The sequence below is a fragment of the Sebastes umbrosus genome, chromosome 14 (assembly GCF_015220745.1).
Source record: "Sebastes umbrosus isolate fSebUmb1 chromosome 14, fSebUmb1.pri, whole genome shotgun sequence".
Taxonomy (NCBI): Eukaryota; Metazoa; Chordata; class Actinopteri; order Perciformes; family Sebastidae; genus Sebastes; species Sebastes umbrosus.
The window spans coordinates 21,573,638-21,598,600 of NC_051282.1; the positions used below are offsets into that span (position 1 = coordinate 21,573,638).

At 40.0% G+C, this 24,963-nt stretch overlaps 1 protein-coding gene across 3 annotated transcripts; it reads left to right on the top strand.

Annotated features, from left to right (window-relative positions):
* The first annotated feature begins 1,434 nt into the window (after positions 1-1,434).
* znf652 (zinc finger protein 652) lies at positions 1,435-23,324 on the top strand. 3 transcript variants are annotated; one of them, XM_037791536.1, is made up of 7 exons: positions 1,435-1,795; positions 3,520-3,698; positions 6,639-8,193; positions 12,571-12,718; positions 13,082-13,197; positions 17,158-17,302; positions 19,981-20,603. In XM_037791536.1, the coding sequence occupies exons 3-7, from the start codon at positions 7,156-7,158 to the stop codon at positions 20,601-20,603; spliced, it is 2,070 nt and encodes a 689-aa protein (XP_037647464.1). In that variant the 5' UTR covers positions 1,435-1,795; positions 3,520-3,698; positions 6,639-7,155. The 3 variants fall into 3 exon arrangements, with proteins under 3 accessions (XP_037647464.1, XP_037647462.1, XP_037647463.1); XM_037791534.1 differs by lacking the exon at positions 3,520-3,698; XM_037791535.1 differs by lacking the exons at positions 1,435-1,795; positions 3,520-3,698 and having other exon boundaries at positions 7,156-8,193; positions 19,981-23,324.
* Positions 23,325-24,963: the final 1,639 nt, after the last annotated feature.

The following is a 24,963-nucleotide window of genomic DNA, read 5'->3' on the forward strand; positions in this document are numbered from 1 at the left end:
CATGGCCATTTTCAAAGGGGTCCCTTGACCTCAAGATATGTGAATGAAAATGGGTTCTATGGGTAGCCACGAGTCTCCCCTTTACAGACATGCCCTCTTTATGATAATCACATGCAGTTTGGGGAAAGTCATAGTCAAGTCAGCAGACTGACACACTGACAGCTGTTGTTGCCTGTTGGGCTGCAGTTTGCCATGTTATGATTTGAGCATATTTTTAATGCTAAATGCAGTACCTGTGAGGGTTTCTGGACAATATTTGTCATTGTTTTGTGTTAATTGATTTCCAATAATAAATATATACATACATTTGCATAAAGCAAGCATAATTGGCCCACTCTCATGTTGATAAATATTAAATACTTGACAAATCTCTCTTTAAGGTACATTTTGAACAGATACAAAAATGTGTGATTAATTGCGATTCATTATTTTATCAATTGATAGCCCTATTTATTAGATTAAGATTACTGAATGTTAGATATGTTTTTTATGTATATATCATCCATGTTTCCAGGAGTCTAGACACAAATGTGAAAAATGCAAAAAAATAAGATATTTTTGGAAGGTATATGGATGAGGAAGAGTGGTGATAAGGGTTGGTTTATATCTACTTTTGAACTCCAAATGGATATGTGAGTTGTAAATAAACTTGGGATGCTGTTCATATATTTAATTTGGGATGTAAATAAATCTGGGATAGTTTATATATTATTTTATATTATATTATATTTTATTATATTATATTATATTATCATTCTATGTAATATATGAGTTAATTGAGGAGAAGTGAGAAAGGGGTAAGGAAATATAAGTTTTACTTCTACCTACTCCTTTTCGGGCACTATTATTCTTGTTTTGTTTGTTATTATTTTGTATCTTTGTTTACATTTTATTTATTACATCTACCCTACCTATTTTACAAGTGCAATTACCTCTGTTTATATTACATCACATCTATTTTTATATTTTATACTTCTAGTTTTACACTTCTGTTTAAATGTATTTATTACATCTACTTTACCTGTTTTATTTGCTTTATAACTGTGTGTGTTTTACCTGTTATATGTTTTATCTGCCTCGTTTAGTCTTGTCAAGTACTTATTTTGAAGCACTGATCAGAAGTGGCAACTGTGAATCTCGTTGTATTTAATACGATGACAATATTCTATTCTATTTTATTTATTTGTATGTTCGAAATAAAGTCATTCATTCATTCAAATTAATTTACCTGGACCCCTTGTGTGTCCAGACCAAAAAAACTTAAAAACCCAACAAAAAAACCCTCATAAAACTCAGAGGTGTAATATTTAAGAGTTGATGGATGGATCCACTTTTTTAGGTGATTTATCCCTGTGAGAGGATATAAACGGTCCTCGGGGGTCTTATTCTCATCATTATTATTAATTCATTAATCATGGGGTTTTCAGCGCGCGTGTGTGTGCGCGCGCGCCTTACCCTGTCTGGTTTGGAGCGAGGGGAGACGTTAGAATCCAGACGTTGTGCCGCGCGCCTGCCCAGACAGAGACAGCAGCGGCCTGAATACTCGAGGATGAGCGCGGGACGGCGGCGGTGGTACGCGCGAGAGGAGAGGAGAGGAGAGAGGAGCTTGGTTGTCCGGAGCCACGTAGCGACGTAGCGGGGCTTGAAGACACCAACACCGGTGTGCGCAGGTTATATATCTCCGCAGCGGCAACACATAATCTCCCGCTACATTTTGCACAATAATACGTTGCTCTTTTCTAAATCTGTGCAACTGTGATTGAACGCAAAGAGGGAGGTCGCTCTGGACGGAGAGGTAAGCCAGCAAACAGACACACAAAATGTTGCTTTATAACTTCATTTTAATGCGTTTAACATGTATGACAAGCATGGCAGTTGCTCGGGGGTGAAGTGGCCGTTAGCCGGTAGCCGTTGGCCGCAGCTCAACGGACCAGAAATGTCCGTTGGAGCTCCTGCTAGCTGACTTTGTGTGACAGTGTCGAGTTGAGTGTCAGTAAAGAAGCAGCAGCAGCAGTCGGAGGGGTTTGTGTGTTACAGAAAGCTTCTCAGAGATAACAAAAGCATGACATCTGCTTCTTCACCCAGCATCATGTGTGTCTTAATAACATGTCACACTTGCCCTCTTCAAAGTGCACTCTCGACATTAAGTGTAACGTTAATAACCGCAAAGATATCTGACGTTAATGGCTTGCTAGCTTCAAAGCTAACTAGTTAGCCCCCTTAATCAATCTGGGGGTTGAAAAAAAGTGAAAGTCTTGCAATCTGTTTTTAGCTAATGCATGTCAACAAATACTAGTTACTACATGTTTGCATGGTTAATATGATTTCTCAGTAACATTTAAATGCACTATTATATCTAAAAAGCCTGCACCTTGAGCTAATGTAGCCAAGTTAGCTTGTCATGTGTGCAGGTTAGTACCTATAGGCTGGCTAAAGCTAAGCTAAGTAACGTTAGCTTAAGTTGGCCAGGCCTGCATGCACAGTGTTTTTGTTTTAACCCTTTCTTTGCTTTATATACACACACTGCAACATTAACTCAAAGTGTTATAGCTGTAAAAGATTAGTAAGATGTAGCTAAAAGCAGAAAGTAGTACCGTATCTCGTCATAAGTCACACAATTATGTAGTTGGGTTTTACACTTTGTAACCTCGTTTGCCAGAAATAGTGAGCTTGTTGGACTCAATTCTTCATTCATGTTTTATTGATGTTTTTTACAGTGCAAATCAGATGTTTTACAAGAGATTTATCTTTGTAGAATAGAGATATCCTAGTTGTGAACATCAGTGGACTGCTGTCAGGCTTGACAGTGTCTCTCTGTGCAGTGATGAATATAAAGAAACTTGGAGAGCTTGGGGACTCTCCCACTTTTTCTATGATACCTCAGATGATTTACACCAGACCAAAAACACTAGGTCGTACTGCTCTTATGACCTGATTATGGGCTTGAGGGCCAGATACTTACAGAGGCATGGAGCACCCCTGCAGTGCACCACACAGTGAGCTGGTTAAGGTCTTATGAGTTTGGACAGAGTGAGGAATGTGAACCTTCACACGGTCCTCCACAAGCTGCGAACGGGGAAAAGCTCATTAAAGTCTAGACTTTAGAGGGAGCATGGATTTGAGGAGCACTGCTGCATAATGAGAGGTAAACGTGACGCATTTTTGACTGCCTCAGAGCAGGTCTCATCTGCTTTACTGTCACAAGCCAAGCATTTGTGAACTCTGTTGGTTTAAATGTCGTACAGTGCCTTTTTTGCAGTAAATCTCCCATCCTGTGCTATTCAAATCTTAAGCCACAGTCGCATCTATCCGGTATATGACTGGTTTACCCTATGTGAAATTAGTTTTGGTTTCTCATCATGTCTCTGAAGCATGATTGAAGAAAGCTATAAGTTGGTTATTGTTGAATAAACTTTGATTTCCTGGCAAGTTTTGCTGAGCATTAGTAATGCTTTGGATTACTTAAATGGGCTGTCAGAGACACATTCGTTTATGCTCTTTTCTCTTTTTTTGCATCAGGGTGCAAAGTTCATCTTTGAAAGCTGTTCAAACCCCAAAAAAAGCTGTCGCAAATGATCATCATTTCAATAGGTTTGGCCTCCCGATCTGACAAGGTGATTGTGTCGAGTAATTACTAGTGATATTGAGAAGTCTACGCTCTACTTGATTCCCACATCAAAGGACTGCATTATTTCGCTGTGAGTGAAACTGTGAAATGACTCATTGATAATGATAAGCCGGTGGAAGGATTTTCCTCTATATGCGTTACATAACCACATTGTGTGCTTGTTTATTTGCACGTGCAGTTTTTTTGGGGGACAATTTTCAGCAGGGAATTTAGCACTTTTGATTAGTTTTATATTATGAATATTAAATACATTCTTAAAGTTAGGAGTGTTATATTCTTTCAACCCCACAAACATTCATTTTAAACATGCATTTGCTTCAAAGAAAATGAAACAAGGTGCATGTTAAGTCAGGTTCAGGCAGTGGTTTCTCATGCAGTTTATATTCCTCTGTCATTCAGACGCAGGATAATCTATTAGGCTTTATGTCTAAGACAGCCATGTGAGTTGAGTTGCTCCGTCAGTGCAGAGCTCACCCTCCCCTTGTGGTCTTAATGCTCTCGGAGCTGCTGTCCAATTCTCAGAAAGGATCAGAGTCAACATGCACAGGAAGACAGGTGTGTCTGTATGTGTGTTGATAGACATATTCTACATAAATGGCTTTCGCTTGTACTTGCAGAACTGTTAGAACATAGATTCATTAATGTTTGGCTTTAATAAAAAGTTAGCAAACACCATTTAGTTCTTTTTATGCCTGCCTTCATTTTTGCATGAATGAGACGAAGAGCCAAGAGGAACATGAAAAACAGTTTAAGGTTTACCAAGAGAGATGATAGAAATCAAGGTTCAGGTTCAGATTGTGTGTAAACGGAGCATCTTTGGAATGATTTTGATTTTATTACTGATGACTTTGAGCTTCTGTTCAGTTTGAATTAGTGTTGGCATTGAACCCTTAGTAATAAAGTAGTTATGAGGGCTGTAGTAAAAGTAAGACGCCACAAATGAAAACACTTTTAGTTGACAGTTACTACTCCAGTAAAAGTTAAAGTTAAAAACAAGATGCTTTTGGTTATTGTGATTGTAATTGTCAAAATGTTGAGGGTTATAATATTTGCTGTAATTACGTAACTCTACACTCATCATGTCACTAATGATCCCCGTCTTTTCACACTCTCTTGCTCCTTTTTCTGACACTCTCGACTAGAACAAAGTAGTCCTCATGGATCGGTGAGAGGATGTTTGAATATCTTGGCCTATTTATGTTAAAGAAATAAAGCAAAAGATGTTTGTGCATACACAGAGGAGAGGATGTTTGCCGTCTCCAAGAAAGGAAATGTGTTTTTTGTTTTTTTGCTCAGGGAGGGTTTCTAGTGAACAACAAACGCCCTTGTGCACACTCATTATGGCGAGTAGGTATGAGGTTGTTTGAGGTCAACCAACTGTCAGACAGGGGCATCCCAGCTTAGATTTATGCAAAAGTAAAGAAATTACAAAAGCCATAAAATGTGTTTTAATACCGTCTCTTTCATTGTTAACTTGCATAAACAATATAATATTACTGTAGCTTCTAAACTGTGCAGCGCTTAGGCTTCAATGAAAGGTTGAAATACAGTTTCCTGTGGTTGTATCTGCAGTACAAGCGCCTGAGCTGTGGTTACACTATGCTCTCTAACAGTCAATGGGAGGTGTGTGTGCAAGTTCGGGTGTGTATCGCTTAAAGAAAAGGCAATCTTTTGTTTAATCAGTGCACTTACCTTTGAAATTGTTGTTGCTTTTACTGTTTTTTTTGCTTTTTTTACCATGTAAAGTGCCTTTGAGTACTTATGCTCTCAAGAGCTTTTTAAAACACTATATCAATGTGTTGTAATGTATTCATTTTAGGGCTGTCAATCGTTTAAAATATTATAATATATATAATTAATTGCATGATTGTCCATAGTTAGTAGTGATTAATCCCAAATTATTCACACTTTTTTTGTCTGTTTAAAATGTACCTTAAAAGGAGATTTGTCAAGTATTTAATACTCATATCAACATGGGAGTGGACAAATATGCTTGCTTTATGGAAACATATGTTTATATTTATTACTGGAAATCAATTAACAACACAAAACGATGACAAATATTGTCCAGAAACCCTCACAGGTACTGCATGTAGCATAAAAAATATGCTCAAATCATAACATGGCAAATTCAAGCCCAACAGTTAACAACAGCTGTCAGTGTGTCAGTGTGCTGACTTGACTATGACTTGCCCCAAACTGCATGTGATTATCATAAAGTGGGCATGTCTGTAAAGGGGAGACTCGTGGGTACCCATAGAACCCATTTTCATTCACAAATCTTGAGGTCAGAGGTCAAGGCAAGGGATCCCTTTGAAAATGGCCATAACAGTTTTTCCTCGCCAAAATTTAGCGTAAGTTTAAGAGATGTCATAGTCCACTGCAAATACATATTGAGCTATCAACAAGTGTTTCAAGGTTTTTCTACTCCAAACCTGATGTAAAAAGTTTTGTCCGACCGTCTTTAAGAAGATCTTCTTGTTGTGAATATGCTCTTAAATTAACAATATCCGTTATGGCGCGTCACTCACACACAAAGTAAACAATCTGTGCATTTTATTTCATAGTGAGGTGTTTCAGTTGTGGCCTAGACATATTCAGAATAATACAAATAATGTATTTTGTTTATAGGCGCCTTTCAAAGCACTCAAGGACACCTTACAGGCACAGTTAAAAACAAGCAGAAAAGACATCATAAAATCAAACAAAACAGTAATATACAGTAATAATTAAATTCAAATATTAGGCATTAAATCTTCACTTGTGCAAAACTCAATGTGGTTGTAGAATCAGAATGAATATGACCGTTCAAAAAGGTGTGAATACTTGTGAAAGCTGTGGTTTTGACTCATACACACAAGACTGAAACATTTGTGGGGAAAATGTGGCGCTCAGTGTTGAAAACTGACAATATGGCTGTAGTTTCAGTTCACTCTCAAACAAGAGAGTGGGAGAGTACCTTTTCTAACCTCATCTGTATTTCCTCCGTTTCTTCTGTCTTATCTCATAGGTGCTGCATTGTAAATGGCTCTTCAAGCAATACACAGAAGTCCTTACAGCAGTTCCATGTCTGGCATCCAGCTCGTCTTTACCTGCTCTGCAGTTTGAAGACACCAGCACCCTGCAGAGCAGCATCCTTAAGAGAAACTGAAACTGTGATCTGCCTACGACTCACATACTAACTTGAGAGGAGTTTAGCTTCAAATGTTCAGCATCAAAGACACCGAGCCTTTGATTTTTCCATTTGATTTTTAAGCATATGGAACAAAACTTGGAACAGATTGTATGTCTTTCCGACTGCATTTCCTACCTTGGACAGCATGGATGCTCTTTTTGAATCAGGTTGACTATCTGTCGCCTCATCCCCTCCTTCGAGTCTCTTCAGAAGAAGGAGGGTGGGGGATTGGTGTGGCGTCCCCTGCCCCTCCTCGTAGAGTAGGCTAGTCTACCTTGGCACCATAGCAGTTACTCTTTTGCATTGCCTTGTGCTCCCACCAACTCCATCCCTCCATTCCCTCTCCCTCTTAATGAAATCCTGCAAGAGCCTCAAGGAAGAGGTTTCTGTCCCCAGCCTTGGCGGGATGTCACAGGAGGAAGGACGCAGGGCGCCGGTGTCCCAGTCTTATTTTCACTCCCCTAACCCAGATCTGGACCTGGCGGGCAAGCTTTATAAGAGGGAGGTTGGTGGTAAGCCGTATTCTGTGTTAGTGGACAATAAAATGGCAGCCAAGACATCCATGGGAGATCAGAACATTGGTCAGTTGCCCACTCAACATGTGACTCCACAGCAGCATCAGCAGTATTTTAGAGAGGGAGGAGCAGGGCAGGAGGTGGGGAGGTCTCAGGCCGGCAACGACGGTACCTCTGATGACACCGACGATGATGACGACGATGAGGAAGAAGAGGATGACGATGAGGATGGGGAGGATGAGGGCTTCAAGCGTGAGCAGATCATTGTCGAGGTTAACCTGAACAACCAGACGCTTCATGTATCCAAGGGGGACAACAAAACTGGAACCACAGCGGATGAATCTGAGAGAGCTGGCAGCGACGACGACGACGACGATGACGACGACGAAGAAGAGGAAGAGGAGGAGGAGGACAGCCTCGATGAAGAAGACGATGAAGACGACGAGGAAGATGAGATTGAGAGTCGAAGAACGAGGTCAAAGAGGGCCCGTCGTGGTGCGAGTAGCGCAGCAGCTTCCAGCCAGCCACGGAGGAAAAGCCTCCGAACAGCTCTGAGCACTGCTGCCGCTGGGATGACCACCAGGGGCCGGCGGAAGCGCATAGAGCCTCCAAAGAGCAAGCGCAGATCAGCCAGATCAGCCCCATCGTCTGCCGGTTCCACGACCACGACGACGGGAGGGAAGGCAGAGGTAGAGGAGAAGGAGGTGCTGGCATGTGAAAAGTGCCCCCGAGTGTTTAACACGCGCTGGTACCTGGAGAAGCACATGAATGTGACACACCGGCGAATGCAGATTTGCGACAAGTGTGGCAAAAAGTTTGTCCTGGAGAGTGAGCTGGCCTTACACCAGCAGACTGACTGTGAGAAGAACATCCAGGTAAAGCAAACTTCTCCTGTCTCATATCATTTCTCTGTAATTACTCTTGCAAATTCATATTTTATTCTGATTGATAGAAAAAGTGCATTTTCAGGGTTCACCATATTCTTAGATAACATCTTTATATACCTAGATAAATTTAGCAGCTGCCCAGAACAACTTACTTTTAGATTTATTTTGGGTGCTTTGATGCATAAACCTGATATTCAAGCATAGTTCACTGTAAACATTAAAAACATGAAACTGTTGCATTTCCTGTTTAGGGATGGGAGGATATAGGATTTTATCGCGGATCGCAACAAAAAACACTCACAATAAGTTGATCATGGTGAATTTCCATTATCGGGATAACCGTGAATATCGTCACGAGTGACTTGAAAAAGCTGTCATGTCAGAAAAGTGAAAAATGTCTAAAGTCTAGTTTTAAAAAATACAGAAATGATCATGTAAGAAAGAACAGACTTGCACAATGTTGCTATTTCATTTATTTATCCTATTTTTGCAGGTGGACCATTTGATTTATGATTACTATATTTAAGATTGTTTGATTGTTTGCTTTTCACTAAAACGATTACAATTTACTAAAAAAAAGATGTGTCCTATCTGTGATGCAATAAAAACATTAATTTCTTAAGAAAATGTAAGGTAAAGTGATTCCAGTATGTTTTAGTGCCATTTTAATGAGTTTCAAGCATATTTTGAGGATTATCAGGATAATAATATTGTGAATCAAGAATACTTTGGCCAGGATAATCGTCACATGAAACTTTCATATCGCCCCCTGCCTATTCCTGTCATACTTGGTTCACAAAGCTAATGAGAGTGCTTTGTTAGTGTGGTAAAGTAACACATTTACTTTTATTTCTGGGCAAAGAAATTTGTGATCTCACTAAGTTAAAATATCTGTAGCCAAAATAACTGCCTAATAATATTTACAATTATGTTTCATGTTTTCCAGTGAATTTGTAATATTTAAGCCAGAAAACTTAAAACATAAAAGTGAAATTAGACTGGAGACCTTCTCGAACAGCTAACATGTATTATATATTGTCACCTGCTGTCATTGATGGTATCATAAGTGGGTTCAATTTGGTTTTAGTTCTCTAAACCTGATGCATCATATTAATACCCAAGGGTCTTGTGGCTGTTTTGAATAGCTTAATTTAGCCTCCTGTTTTTCTTAACTTGATTTGCATCTTAAGTTAGTTTTTGAAGAAAGTCTATTCACTAGGAGTGGGTATCATTCGGATTTGATCGATACTACTACTTTTATCTATTCTCCTTATCGGTTCAGCTCTTCATTAATACTTTTATCAGTTCTTTTTCATTACTAAATAATTGCTTTTTAATATATTATTTTAAGAAAACACATAAATTCAAAACAGGATTAGAATTTATTTATATTATAAATATAACTAAATGTTGTTTCTAGAGCAGCATGTGTACAACAGCAAAGTCACAATATAAACTAATATCTCACTGGAAACAAATCTAAAATGTCAATGATATAAATGATATTCCTGAGTGAAGTTTAGAAAGAATGAAGAACACTGATATCAGTCAGTACCTCAGCCAGCAGCCAAGTTTACAAGAATTTGCCCAATTTCACAATATGTGACAAACTAAGCTAAACAGTTAGACTAGATACAGACAGCTTTTGTTTCAGCTTGTTTGTAACAATTCGCTATTAGCCGAGCTAGCGTGCTGTGGTTGTGTAAAACATAGCAGCGGTGGATGAGAGACTGCATATTGAAATGTCACTTTTCTACCTGTTCACATGTTTATGCTTGTTGAACAGGTGTATTGATAAAGTGTTGGCTTTTTACTGGCAAACGTTTTATTGCACTTACAACAGTGCAAGTTGTTGTCAACTTGAGTAATCTTCCAGTTCACTTCACTGTCTCCACCGTGGCCTCTCTGCTCTGCTGTTCGCTGATTTCGCTGTGTGTGTGTGTGTTTCTGAAGAATCGATGACAGCAGAGCTTATCAATACTCCGGTCTCCAGTCTAATAATTTTGCACCGCCACCGGTGCTCGTTTAAAACCGGGTTCCGGTACCCATCCCTACTTTTCACCTTTCCCCAGCTGGCCAAAACAGTTGAAACCATGTCAAGCTGTGATGGTGCTACTTCCCCAATAATTAGTTTAGCTAAATAGAGCGGAAAAATAGCATTTATTAATGCAGAACCTGTCAATGACTTTTCTTGTTTAGGAGGCAACACTCAATATTCACTCCTTTTAATAATATCTGTTAAGGAAAGAATACTGCAAATAGAGCAGGATTATCTATAGGTGTACATTTTAAATGAAATCTAGCCACCTCAAATCGAAGCCATAACTATTGACACAAGTGACTTGCAAATATTACATTAATACAGTGTCTATAAAAACTAATAATCTTATTTTATAATAAACAGTGAATCACACATTTTTACACTGAACAAGAGGGAAAAAAATAATCAAATTGATCTAAATTAAGTGCAAATATAACAAAAAATGATTGCATACTTTAACTCTGACACACCAAAAACTTAACTGGTGAAGCTAAGTGAATCTACATAATACGTTACATGGAGATGAATTAAAGTGGTAGAAATTATTAGAACTGGTTAGTGAATTTCCTGGTCAAAACTATATCATGAAGCATTATGCCAAAACAAATCAGAAAAGAACAAATCAAGGAATGAATGTCCCTCGGTGCACTGCTCAAAGTGGGGTACCGTCTTGAGCATCGGCACTTCTCTGTGCGATTCGTAATGGCAGGGTGCCTCGCAGCGTTTTTGTGCAGCGTCTAATCAGCCGTATGAACATAAAAACTGTGTGGAGTGTACATCTGGACGAGCCGATGCATGGCACGAGGGAGAGGGGTTGAGAATGAGGATACAATGTTCACGTCCTTTTTGAAAAATAATTAGTGAGCTGTTCGTCATAACTTTTTTATTTGTGAACAAATAATGAAACATTATTTTAAAAGTTTTGATGTACAGAACATGATTTTACAGGACAAACATTTCCAGAAGAATTAAATGTTCAGTGGAAGACTGTGATATGTGTAAATAATATATAGCTATATAACTATAGCAAGTTTTCTTTTTAAGCTTTTTGGGCGTAATATATATATAGTAATAATAATGGTCCGACCAAAATGGTGTGAAATTGCATAGTTTTAAGTAAAAAACCTTCAAATTTCTTGTGGGAGGACCCTAAACCCAATATCTCCAAGTATCTTTTATTCACTGTAGAAATTCTGAATGTAATAATGATTGCTGATACCGGCTGATACACGCGGCATCATGTGAATAAGGAGTACTGGCACTTATTTGTTTCCATTTCAAGCACTGCCCAAGAGTACAGTGAACTTGTTTTAAAGTGAGTTAAAAAAAAATCATGACACAGTAAATCTGTTTTGAACAGGCTGACTCAAAAACTGAATCTCTGTGATAAAAGTACAAGTTCTGCTACCAGCAGAGCTCCAGGGTTCATGGATGAGATGGGAGACACACACAACTGTTTCCTCGGTGCCTCACCAGTTTTATGGTAGTAGAAAAGAGAAAGATACTGTTGGGGAAAAAAGGCTCACATGATAGCTTGGCAAGCGTTTGCCGAAAGGCATGTGAGAGATACTAGAACAAAGTGGAAGTCTCTTTGATAGGATGAGACCAAAATTAAGCTTTCTGGCCATCATATTAAATACGTGGGTTTAGGTGTTCTATGTTTGTGGCATGATACTGTGGGGATGCAAGATTTACTACTTTGAATGCGTTCCATAGAATAAAACAGTGACATGTAGAGCTGCAACTAACGATTATTTTCATTGTTGTTTAATCTCTTGATTATTTTCTCGATTAATCATTTAGTTATTTGGTCTATAAAATGTCCTAAAGCCCAAGATGACGTCCTCAAATGTCTTGTTTTGTTCGCAACTCAAAGATATTCAGTTTATTGTCATAGAGGAGTGAAGAAACCAGAAAATATTCACATTTAAGAAGCTGGAATCAGAGAATGTTGTCTTATTTTTCTTTAAAAATTACTCAAATCAATTATCAAAATAGTTAATTTAATAGTTGACAACTAATCGATTAATTTTTGCAGCTCTAGTGACATGGTCCAAGTGGGTTGAATACTTCACTAATGTTTTAGTTTATATGATTTAATCAGGAATCACACCAACAAGCCAATTTATTAGAATAGATGAAATCCGTACATGATCTCCAGAGGGAGTCATTCAGATTTTTCACCAGCAGAGGGAGCTGGAGTATAATGAAACAGTTTGGGCAAATAAGAACCTTCTGATGGCCATCAGATGTTGGTGCTCATGATATTTATCAGCAACAATAATCTTAATGGTGTTTTTTTTCTACTTGTTTGTGTCCTTTAGTGTGTCTCCTGCAACAAGTCTTTTAAGAAGCTGTGGTCACTGCATGAGCACATTAAGATTGTGCACGGCTATGCGGAAAAGAAGTTCTCATGCGAAATCTGTGAGAAGAAGTTCTACACTATGGCTCACGTCCGTAAGCACATGGTTGGTAAGTGGGGTCCTTTTTTGTTCACAGTTCCTATTGTGCTGCATCACCCGTAATATCTCATACTGGGGGAGTGAGCCGTCAAAGACAACATAATAATATTTATATAATAGATATTTTTCATGGTGTATTTTGTGACTTTATGCTTACCATTTTTTCTTTTGAAGGTGGTTATGTGGCATTTCTTTTGTAGAATCATCAGATATACCTTATTTGATTAAATTAAGTAATGTAAACTTGTTAATTCGTACACAGCTGTTCTATTTGAAACATTGATATGTTATCTGATCAGGTGTGTCCTGTTGTCTCAGTATTGGTTATCCCTCTCTCTCCCTTTCATCCATTTCTCCCCCCCCCCAAACCCAGCTCACACTAAGGACATGCCATTCACCTGTGAGACGTGTGGGAAGTCGTTCAAACGCAGCATGTCTTTGAAAGTTCACTCGCTCCAGCATTCTGGAGAGAAGCCCTTCCGTTGTGAGGTACGAGAACACACATTGTGGCCTTGTTCAGACACAATAACCTGTATTCTGATAAATCTAGATCTTGTCACAACGGTATCATGATGTTTCTCACCTGCATCCAAATTGTTATCAGATTTTGTCTTTTTGCTCACATTGATTGTATCTGTTGAAACTAAGGCCATTGCTGCACGGACAAAATATGTGTGCTATGCCATACAGGTAGGGAACAGGACTGCCTCACCTGAGACGAAGAATAAAACTTCCTCAAAGACAAAACAGCTAAAACAGTTTGTTGTGCTGTATGCAAATTGTTCTTCAATGTGATGACGGACACATTTGTGTTCACAGTCTGCTACACAGTGTGAATACGGTACATAACGTCCAACCCTGTCTCCTACAAAATTACGTTCCCATACAACTAAACTACATTCTCAATGTCGTTTCGAGGGAAATATATTTTCTCCAGGATTCCGATCACATTTGAAACAGTTTTAAACACATGGTTAACTTTGTAAATTGAAACAAAACAAAACAAAAAAACTAGGGCTGTCAGAGTTAACGCAATAATAATGCGTTAATGCAAATTAGTTTTAACACCACCAATTTCTTTAACGCAATTTGCAAGTTTTAGGTTGTAGCGGGCTCAGTTTTAAAGCTAGAGTGAAGATACTGGTATCATGTGAAACTAGAAAACTTAAAGAATCCGTACCAACCATGTCATACTAGCTTGTCTGAAGGGAGGCTAAATAACGCTCCAAACTTACTAAAAATTTTGGCGAGGAAAAACTGGCATGGCCATTGTCAAAGGGATCCCTTGACCTCTGACTTCAAGATATGTGAATGAAAATGGGTTCTATGGGAACCCACGAGTCTCCCCTTTACAGACATGCCCACTTTATGATAATCACATGCAGTTTGGGCTAAGTCATAGTCAAGTCAGCACACTGACACACTGACAGCTGTTTTTGCTTGTTGGGCTTCAGTTTGCCATGTTATGATTTGAGCATAATTTTTATGCTAAATGCAGTACCTGTGAGGGTTTCTGGACAATATTTGTCATTGTTTTGTGTTATTAATTAAATTCCAATAATAAATATATACATATATTTTGCACTTGAAAAATCTCCCTTTAAGGTACACTTGGAACAGATACAAAATGTGTGATTAATTTGCGATTAATCACGATTAGCTATGGACAATCATTAATCGCAATTACATATTTTAATCGACTGCCCTAACAAAAACACAAAATATGATTACGCGAGGGAGGAACTATTGCCGACTTTAAACACTAATTAAATAAAAACTGCAGCATGACACATGGAGAACTTATACTTTTCTCGCTCAAAACCAATAGATCTTTTTAATGAAGTAGAAATTATTTAGTGCCCCATATAGTGAAACTAAATGAAACGAACACCGGCTTCACCTTATGGGTCACGTCCCTGACAATGGCTTTCAAAGTCAGATACGGTCTATCCTCTATTTGTCATTTGGATGCAGGAGTAATGCAGGTGTGCCTAAGAGGAATTTTAGGGCCAAAAGAGGCTTGTTTGTCTTGTTCTCTGACATGTTTTTCTAACACATTTTCACATGCTGCTGCTATTGAAGTATGGGCTGCCATGTGAAAGGTCATTCACATAACATGGAAGACGAGCCTTTTTACCATGACACTTCAAAACCAGACACTTTTTTAAACAGCCTAAATTCCACAGTTAAACGATTAGTTTTCCTCCCCGCAGTCATTTACTTTCCTGCTTGAACAAAATGCCCGAACTGATCTAAAGTTGACATACTGGAGTGATGGTATGCATTCAATATTGTTTGTCCTAAGCACACACACCTAAATGCCATCCTCTTTCTTGCTTGTCCTTTGTAATGTATTTATTTTGAGCTGAATTCAGTGTTCAAAGAGTGGTTGGCTGCTTGAGTGGAGTGACTGAAGGTTACAGTTTTGATGAATTTGCCCTTGTGTGCCTCCAAAAGGAGCCTCAAGGTAGTTTTCACTCACTGGTTTGAGCAGAGGAGCATCTGTGCCATGTGGTTTGTGACCAACCCCAGAATAGCCAGTTGTTGCCTTTCAGAGGGGGGCCATCCTCCTGAATGTTGAACACTCATTGGACGCTTGTATTATACAGAGAAGTCAAACCATGTCAAATATTAGCAAACCACACGTACAGTGTTCACCTATTAACCGGAACATAAGATAAATGTAGAACTAAACGTTTTGGGGCTTTAACAGACATCTCTTATGGATGCATTTTGTCACATTGTGTGTCAAGATTTCCAAGCTTATTTCTGCTCAACAGGGCTAGTCACAGTTGATTATCTTATCCCCGTCCTCACTCAGAGGAAGTTGACAGATGGGATGCTTGACTCCCACCCGAGGCCTTTTAATATCCAACCACATGAATGGATGGCACTCAGGGAACATGTGTGTATGGGTGGAGCTGCTCTAATTAAATGTTTGAAGTTATCCTACACTGTAACATGTGATTACATGCTTATAAAGGGTGTATGTAATGTATAGGCCATTATCCTCAGTGGTCTAACTCTGTAGTGCCATATGGAAACTGCTAGATTTTTTTTCCCCCTCGGACATTTATTTATCCAGGTGGTGCCATTGAGATTATAAATATTTTACTTTAGGAAAAGCCCTGACCAAGAAAGCCTTGTAATGCAAACACACAGCGTGGTTAAATGCACCCAAATAATTTGGTTATTTCTGGCTTGCTGCACTAACCTAATTTCTAAAACGTCATGTACATATAAATGAGAAATCTGCTTCCTTTATCAGATTAAGGGATTAAGAGTAATCTTGTTAACACAGCTAGATGTTTGGAGAAACCTGATTTCTTGGCTATGTATACAATTATCCTGGGATGGGCTCCATCATTTGCAAAATAATTAAATTGTTAAATCTCACTAAAATTAAAACATGTATTTGAATTGCATGTAAATCAATAGGGCTGTTGCAATAACCACAATATTGACAAGACAACTGCAGGGGATGGCAAGCAACCGCCACAACAGCTATGTTCACATTTTTCCTTTTCTTTTTATTCTTTGCAATGGGAGTGCTGCATTTTTACACTTTGCTACAAACGACAGCAGCATGACGAGCATCTGTTCTGCGCTGAACGCTACATGTTTGGTGTTTTCTTTCTGGTCGTCGAGTTGAAAAACCTTCAACTTTGGATAAAACTCTACAATAACCAACCGTCACATCCTACATGTAGGCTACAAGGGCTGAACAACAACAACAATGGAGGAGAAATGAATACACATAAACCGGCGGGTCTGTCCTCTCTCCCTACATACCTCGACCTTCCCTTCATCCAGACATTTTAATTTTCCGTATCATAGCAACCAGACGCAACCAAAGCGCCTCGGCTCAAAAAAAACAAAACAAAACGCTGCTTCATTGCCCTTCTGTGTTCTGCATTTAACAATAAACAAGTATTTAATTCCTTTTAAGCTTTTTAAAGGTAATTTATATAGCACTAAAATCAGGATAAATAAAGTAATTTTTACTGCAAAAAGTTGTAATAATACCACATATCACGCTGTTGAGCCAATCATTATCACCGCAGGGGAAATTCCTTCACCTTGACAGCCCTATTCCTCAATTTCCTGTCTAACCGTACCAACCTTGTTTCTTGTGTGCATGTAAAGAGTTAGAGTAGTCCATGTACAACAGTTACATGACAACAGTTTGTCTGTAAACAAGATCACATACATTAATAGCCCCAAAAATATTAGTGAGTCAATCTGTCAATCTGTTTTTAACTGGTGAAGGGGAACATTTCAGGTTAAAACTATTTTCAACAAGTTAACAAGTATTGAAAGAGGAGCATGTGTATAGATCTTTCCCCTAATTCAGAGGGTGTGTCTGCAGGTGTGTGTGAGTGTTTTTGAGTGCATGCCTGTCTGTTGACCTGCTGTGTTATCTGAATGCCTCTGTTGTCTCTGCTGCAGAACTGTGACGAGCGGTTCCAATACAAGTACCAGCTGCGCTCCCACATGAGCATTCACATCGGACACAAGCAGTTCATGTGCCAGTGGTGTGGCAAAGACTTCAACATGAAACAGTATTTTGATGAGCACATGAAAACACACACAGGTGAGAAATGCCAAGTTTGTGAATGTATCATCTCAGACCAGTTGTCTCAGTGTCCTTAGGCTCTGTTGTTTTGGCCCCAGGAACCTTTTGGAGGAAGAAAACTTGACCCGCTTTTTGACTGCAGGAACCTACTTCTAGTTTTAAAGCATTTTTTGACTGCAGAAACTGGGAAGCTTTGTAGGAAACAAACAAACAAATGAAGATTAGGCATATTAGTCCGCTGACGTATGAAAAAGCAACATGACATGGGACGAGGGCTGCTGGTGGTTGCAGGGGTAAACACACTCGCCCGTTTCATCTAAAAGAAACCTCAGGTTTTGTTGTGCTGCGATGACATTTACTGCTGCGTAGTATTTACTGATGCATTGGATGTAATGAATGAAATGCAGAGGAGGAAAACAAAATTAAGAGCATCCGTCTCCACAGTAAATCGTCTGTTGAGGGTTTGATGGTTATTTATTTATGCTTTAGAACGTCTTCTACCTCTCACTTGCACAATCTCTCTTTCTCGCTGTTTTTTATTTTTATTTTAAATGAGTTGGGAAGCTGACAGCAAAACCTAACTTTACTTTCAATGTTATTAACAAAAGAGAAATGTTCTCCCATTTGTCTTAAAATGGTCCTAAATTGATAACTAGAGTACTTCCTTGATTTATGAATGAAGAGGTACATGAGTTGAAGCAGCGGCAGCAGCAGCGGCGCTGTGTGCATTTGACCAATCAGCAACGGTCATCCCTGCAAACTCAACCCTGAAATTCCTATTACTGATCAGGGCCTTTTTGGGACTGGAAATGTCCCAGGAACTTAATTTAGACCCTGGTTCCTGCGGTCGAAATGCAATGAGTTCCTCAAAAGGTTCCTAGTTCCGGGGAAAGTTCCCGCGGTCGAAAAGAGACATTCCTGTTCCAGAGATTGTAGTTTCCAGTGGCCCAGGAACTATCAGGGTGGATTCTCCAGTACAGGCCAGCCCTGGTCGTCACTAGTATAAATATAAGGACTTTGAAACTTGTAATGTTGTAAACAATACTTTATATTCAGCCAACTTTCCAGTCTAAAAAAAGAGCGTGATAACAGAAAGTGCGGCGTAATAAAAATGTTCCACAAAGTATTTGAATTATATACTGGCTAAAATGGAAAAATAGCCTGAAAGCACTCAGCTCATTACGTTGGAGACAGGCGTCTCACCTTTCTGTCCTCAGTCTTCCCTTCAAACTTTGCACATTCTCCTTTCCAGCATCTACAGTATTTAAATATCACGCAGTCGAGCAACAGTAAATTATATAGACCATCAAGATGACTCAGCTGTTGTGGCAGTGCATGCAAAACTTATGTTTCTAACTTATGTCTTTGTTGCTTCACAGTAGGACTAGGCAATATGGCGATATAGATCGTCAAAACGATATAAAAATATCTACTGTATATATTTTTCTATATTATTTTTATCGCGATAGAACTTTTTTCTTTTAATTTAGGTCCTTAGCTGAGTCTTCAGACTATTTAAATTATTGCTATCAGATGTTACGTTTTTATTCTGACTTGCAAATCTAAATGTGGATACTTTAAAATTGTGAAATGTTTTGAGATGAAAACTTTGCCAAAACTTCAACAATGTTCCTGGAGTCAGCCAGCCAGCCAGCCAGTCAGTCAGCATACACTCTCTAAAAAAGGAAAGACATGGGATGTTTCCAAGATGAACATTATAGTGGTGAGAGCACGGAGACTTTGCCCAGTTTTTGTAATGAGAGGGACGCTCTACATCAAAGAAAGGCCTTGCATAATTATATTGGGGCTTATAATGACTACCCAGACACATGCTGTATTACATCCCTCTGGTTTTCTGTCCCTGCTGCATTGCTATTTCCAAGACCAAACTGAGCAGTGCAGCCTGTTCGTCTTTCACTGTTTTTCTCCAGTCGTGGGTGGACACACCGCTCTCCGTTGGCCCTCACGGTTCTATTTGTGATGTGTAATTACGCTACCCTCTCCTTTCCTCTCCCTGCCGCTACCAACCAATTTAGCCTCCTTCAGGAGGAGACACACCCAGTCATACCCTGTAATAGGCGGCACACATGGTAAACACAAAACTCCCAAAGTTTGGTTCACTGCTCACTGATGTCTTGTGAGTGTAAATGTAACAGTTACAGACGACTAGCACATTAGCTGTCACCTTTTGATATTCAGTTGGTTTGGAGGAGTTTCACACATAACATGCCAGTGTAAGGCATTTAGAGAGCCCTCCAGCAGCCTGTTAATAGATGGCTGTGTGGGTGGTAGCAGGCACATTCAGTAGCTCCATGGAGGGAGGTTAATGAGAGCGGCATTCCAACAAAGCTGCTGTTATTCATTTTCACATCTCCTCTCCTCAAAGTGTGAATTGTAATAGCTTCCTGCGGAGTGGGTGGGTTGACAGCAAAGACCCTCAATTGAAGATGCCAACTTATTAGCATTTTTAAAGAGAACTGTCGCTCTCTGTAGAGAGAAGTGGTTAAAGGGGAAAAAAGTTAACTTTGTTTTTTTGAGAGCTTTAATCAGTTGATTAATAACTATCCTATTTGACAACAAAGGATTTGGCTCTGATGCATCGTATTATTTTATCTTTGTAGCTCCAATCTTTTTGTTAATTGATACAGTCTCTGTCTTCCTCTCACATAATTCTTTTATTGTCTGAATCTGTGCAGGAGAGAAGCCTTTCATATGTGAGATCTGCGGGAAGAGCTTCACCAGCCGGCCCAACATGAAGCGCCACCGCCGTACCCACACCGGGGAGAAGCCCTATCCCTGCGAGGTGTGCGGCCAGCGCTTCCGCTTCTCCAACATGCTCAAAGCACACAAAGAGAAGTGTTTCCGCGTCACCAGCCCTGTGGTCCTGCAGACCAGCGGCCCACCTGTGCCTGTCCGCATCTTTGCCAACACCTTCTCCTCCTCTTCCTCCATCTCTGGTCCCAGTCCCTCAGCCGCCGCCCCAGCCACCACCTCAGCACCCCTGGGCCTCAACCCGACAGGAGCGCCCGTGCCTCCACGAGGCCCCGTGGGACACACGTTCTCCCACGTACAGCTCCACTCAAACCCGTCTCACCATCACCCCCACCCGACAACAACCCAGCAGCACCTCTCAAACACACCCCAACACGCCCCACCTCTCCCCCACCACCACCTGGCCGTGCCCGCAGTCTCCCACTTGCCCCCGCCCCCGGCCCTTTTCAAGAGCGAGCCCTTAAACCACTGTGGGCACGAAGACAGCAGCTACCTGCACCACATGGCTCCCCCTGACAAGGGCCCCGGGGCCCCACAGCACCACTGAACTGTGCTCCAGCTCTGCAGGCCCACACCAAACCGCGCCTTGTTCCTCCTCTTCTCGTAGTCCTGCCTCAGTCTCTGCCCTGATGAAAGGGTTCTCCTCTCAAACGGATTTAAATAAGTCAAGCTACACATACACACCCATGTATGTGATCCAGATTCATACACCCTCAGTGCACACATTATTATTTAAGTTACCCCGGTTAACTGACAAAGATTTTACAACCTCTAGAATTTTTTTCTTGAACAGTTTCTTAGGAAATCAAAATGATTTCTGTGCGAGTTCTTGATCTGTACATTGATGGGTGTAAAGTATCTCCTTTTCATCAAAAGCTGCTGATGGAGGTCGACATATGTATTACCTGGACTTCATGGATCATCATTGAACTTTCCTCTTTATGTCAAGTTGTGGTTGCACATAGATCAGGACTCTCTGTGCAGTTCCTCCCCATAGCAATACTCAACCTGTCCTCCTAGTTATACTGTCGAGCCTGGCCTCCGCAGCAATGTTTGATGAATGTTGTAACTGGTTCGACCTTAGCCTTTCTCTGTCCCAAGGCCAAGGTGGAGAGGGATCACAGCAGTAGTGCAAGATGCAGTGCCATAAGTTACAGTAAGAAGGGGGGGAGGAATTTTTGTAGGGGAAATTGGAAAACAGGTTTTGTAAACGGTTAATTGAGATTCACATCATGGTTAAATGGTGCTTTCCATTCCAGTGCATACAATATTTCTTAGTTTTTCTTTTCCATTTGATTATCAGAAGTATAATATTACAAAAGCAACAATGTATTGCATCAGCCTGGCTTTTCTACAATGAATTTGAGGTTTGACTTCATATGTTGTGGTCAAGAAACCCAAATTATGCAGGACATGCACCCTCACAAGCACACACTCAAATGGTCACTGATTTACTCACTGTGATCAGTTCAACCTCAGCTTTCAGAACTTGTTGGTCAACGGATGCTTTTAGATAACAGATGACTGTCAAATACTGCCACTGTGAGGGGCCAGACACACGGCCCCATCAGGATTTACCCCACTTCCCTTCGCTGCTGTCGAAACGATACGGGTTACCATGTGAAAGGTCATTTGACACACACACACACACACACAGTATAAACACACACTTGGGACCTTTTTCATCACAGTTCTTAACAGGCAATTATGCATATTCCTCTCAGCCTATATTCCACGGTTTGGTGCGGGGCGTCGTTGTAATGTAAGGGTTTGTTTTATGACTTTTCATCGTACTGATTGATCCACACAGGCGTGTCTAAACCTGTTGAATGTTGCCTACGCAGAATGATGGCTGATGACTCATTTATATGTTTTTTTTTCAATGTTCTCTGCTCAGTTTTAAGCTAATGTAGATATACTGTTGTTAGCACATGATAGGAAATGTCAGGATAAAAGGCAGTCGTCATACAACTTCTAATACTTCTTGTATAGATAAGCATACATGTGATCAAATCAGCGTAAGAAATTACATGAATTAATGTAATAGCCGATGGTGTGAATGTTATTTGTTTAAAATGAGCATAAAGGGTTTGAGTTGCGTGGTTGTTGGCCCTTCACCCAGTCTGATAGCTATCAGATGTGTGTGTGTGAGCGTATGTGTGCATGCATTACCAGTCTGTCTGTCTGGTGGTCCCCAGTGCTCTTTTACCAAAAGCTGCTTTTACAAAGTGTGCCCCAATATATGTGTATTTGGGGATACCTGAGACGGACAATAGCAGTAAATTGAACATGATCCTCGTTCTACCACTCTGAACAGTATTCAGTCTGAAGTGGTTAAGCTCCGTAGTTTAGGATGTCCCCTTTTTTTTTATTTGAGACCTGCAATTATCCTGCCATTTCTGTGGGTCTTAATACGGCTTTGCTTCTCATCCTGTCCCCTCGGGTTCACTGCTGTGCTTCACGTTGTTGCAGTATGGATCTTTGTCTTGTTTGTTTTTTATTTTTAAGCCTTTTCATTTGTGTGTATTCTCTGCACTTTACTGCTGCGTGGGTGAGGCGCAGGGAAGGGAGGGACTGACAATGCATTGTGGAACAGAGTGCAGTTGTGGCTGCATGGGAAAGGGTGGAGGTGATTATTTCGAGTGGATGTTTTTAGGCAAGGAAAGGAGGAGAAACCCGGGTGGAGGCGGTTAGTGTGGACGGGACCATAGCAAACTGAAGGACACGTCTTTTAGTATGTGCAGAAATTTATTTCCTATTTGTTTTAAAGAAAAAGCTCCAATATGGACCTCCCCTCAAAGTGAAAGCGGTGTTCCTCCTGCTTCGGCGACTTCACACTAGCCCCTCCAAGCTATGGCTGATATACATCCTTCTGTTAATGTTCGTTCATGGAGCTTCTCTCCGCCATTATGTCTCTCAGTTTGTCGAATGATTCTCCTCCTCCTTTCTTTGTTATATAGAATGCACTTTCTACTAAAATCCTTGGCTAGTTAAGAAAAAATAACATTGTATATTCTTTAAAGATGTTTTAAAAAAATCAATATACTTTTTTTCCCCTTTGTATTTTTAACCACTTAATGTAGCATTGCGTATTTTATTATTGTATCTGGTACAAAATGTGCAGCTTTATAATGTCCTGGTTTGTTCCCTTTTTTTGTACGTTATCTGGAGATTGAGGAGAAGTGAAAAAGTTGGGCCTTTTTTGATAATGTACATTTAACTGACTGCTAACTTTGAGAAGTAAAGACAAGTAGCCATGATTATCACAGATCTGTGTGCCTCTTTTTATCTTCAAATGCTGTGACTTTACTAAACAAGGAGAGGTAATTAAACAGTAAATGTAGAAAAGTAAGGATTGTGCACCACATGTTCCTATAGTTACCTAAGTACTAAGCTTTGCTGGAAAGCTTAAATTCCTGCTGACTGTTGCTTGAGCAGTGTTATTTTACTATGTAGGGTCACTGGGTTCTTGGCATAATGCCTGTAACCAAACAACGTCTGCAGCCTGCACATGACACTGGAGGTTCACCAGCTGACTTCTTTGATTGCAGCTTTTTATTTGTCCTAGGTTCTCTTTTCTTGTGACCATTTCCTGTTTTTTTTCCACTATTTGCAAAAACATTTCTTTTAGTCTTTTTAAATATTGTTTCATGAAGATGACCTGAGAGGTTGTTAAAGGGCCTTTCACACAGAACACGGTTTCAACTGAACATCTCCCAGCGGAAAGATTTTACAGTAGCTTCCATTGTATTCACTGACGGTGACCTTGACCCTCAGTGACTTCAGGCAGGGATTCTCTGTTTAGGTAACCTCAGGGGGCAACCTCCGGGTTTGAGAAGTGAAGCCAATGCGGAAGTACCTTAAACTTGCATTCTTCCTAACAGCCAGCAGGGGGCGACTCCTCTGGTTGCAAAAAGAAGTTTGATTGTATAGAAGTCTATGAAAAAATGACCCTACTTCTCACTTGATTTATTACCTCAGTAAACATTGTAAACATGAGATTATGGTCTCAATCACTAGTTTCAAGTCTTCTTCAATACAGCATGATGTTCATTTAGTCAATTATGGTCCCATTTAGTGTCAAATAGACCATAAAGCAGGGTATTATCTCAACAGCATGATATGCGATATTATTGCCTTATTTCATTTATTCTGAATTTATTGCTATATAAATACTCTTTACTGTTAGGGTATTATTATGTTGCCTTTTTAAATGACAAAGATGACCGTTTTGAAACTAATTAAATACTTGTTTATTGTTAAATACAGAACACAGAAGGGCAATGTTTTTTTCAGCTGAGACGCATTGGCTGCGTCTGGTTGCTACAAGACTGAATATCCGCAGAAGTAAAAATGTCCCACTAGGTAGAGTACTTGCTCTGGATGTAGGGAAAGCTGAAGCACGTAGGGAGACAGGACAAACCTGTCGGTCTATGTGTATTAATTTCTCCTCCATTGTTGTTGTTCAGCACTTCAAGCTACATGTAGGATGTCACGGTTGGTCTTTGTCCCGCCCCTCATCCATTGTGATAGGACAGCTGGGTAAAAAGTGAGAGTGATGAGCACAGTGTTTTACCCAAAGTTGAAAATGTTTTCCAAGTGTCAACCAGAAAAGAACATCAAACGTGCAGCGCTCAGGGCAGAATAGATGTTCAGCGCCTCATTACGCTGTGTTCTCAGTTCATGATAGTTAATTGTAACATTTTGGTCGCCTGAAAATATCTTATTCAGCATTCGGTTGTACTTAGCTCCACCCTCTTGTGTCACTTCTGGTTGCAAAAAAACAAGATGGCAACGGCCAAAATGCCGAACTCGAGGCTTCAAAACCGTAGCCCTCAAACCAATGGGTGACGTCACAGTGACTACGTCCACTTCTTATTTAAAATCTATGTGTAACATACAGCTTC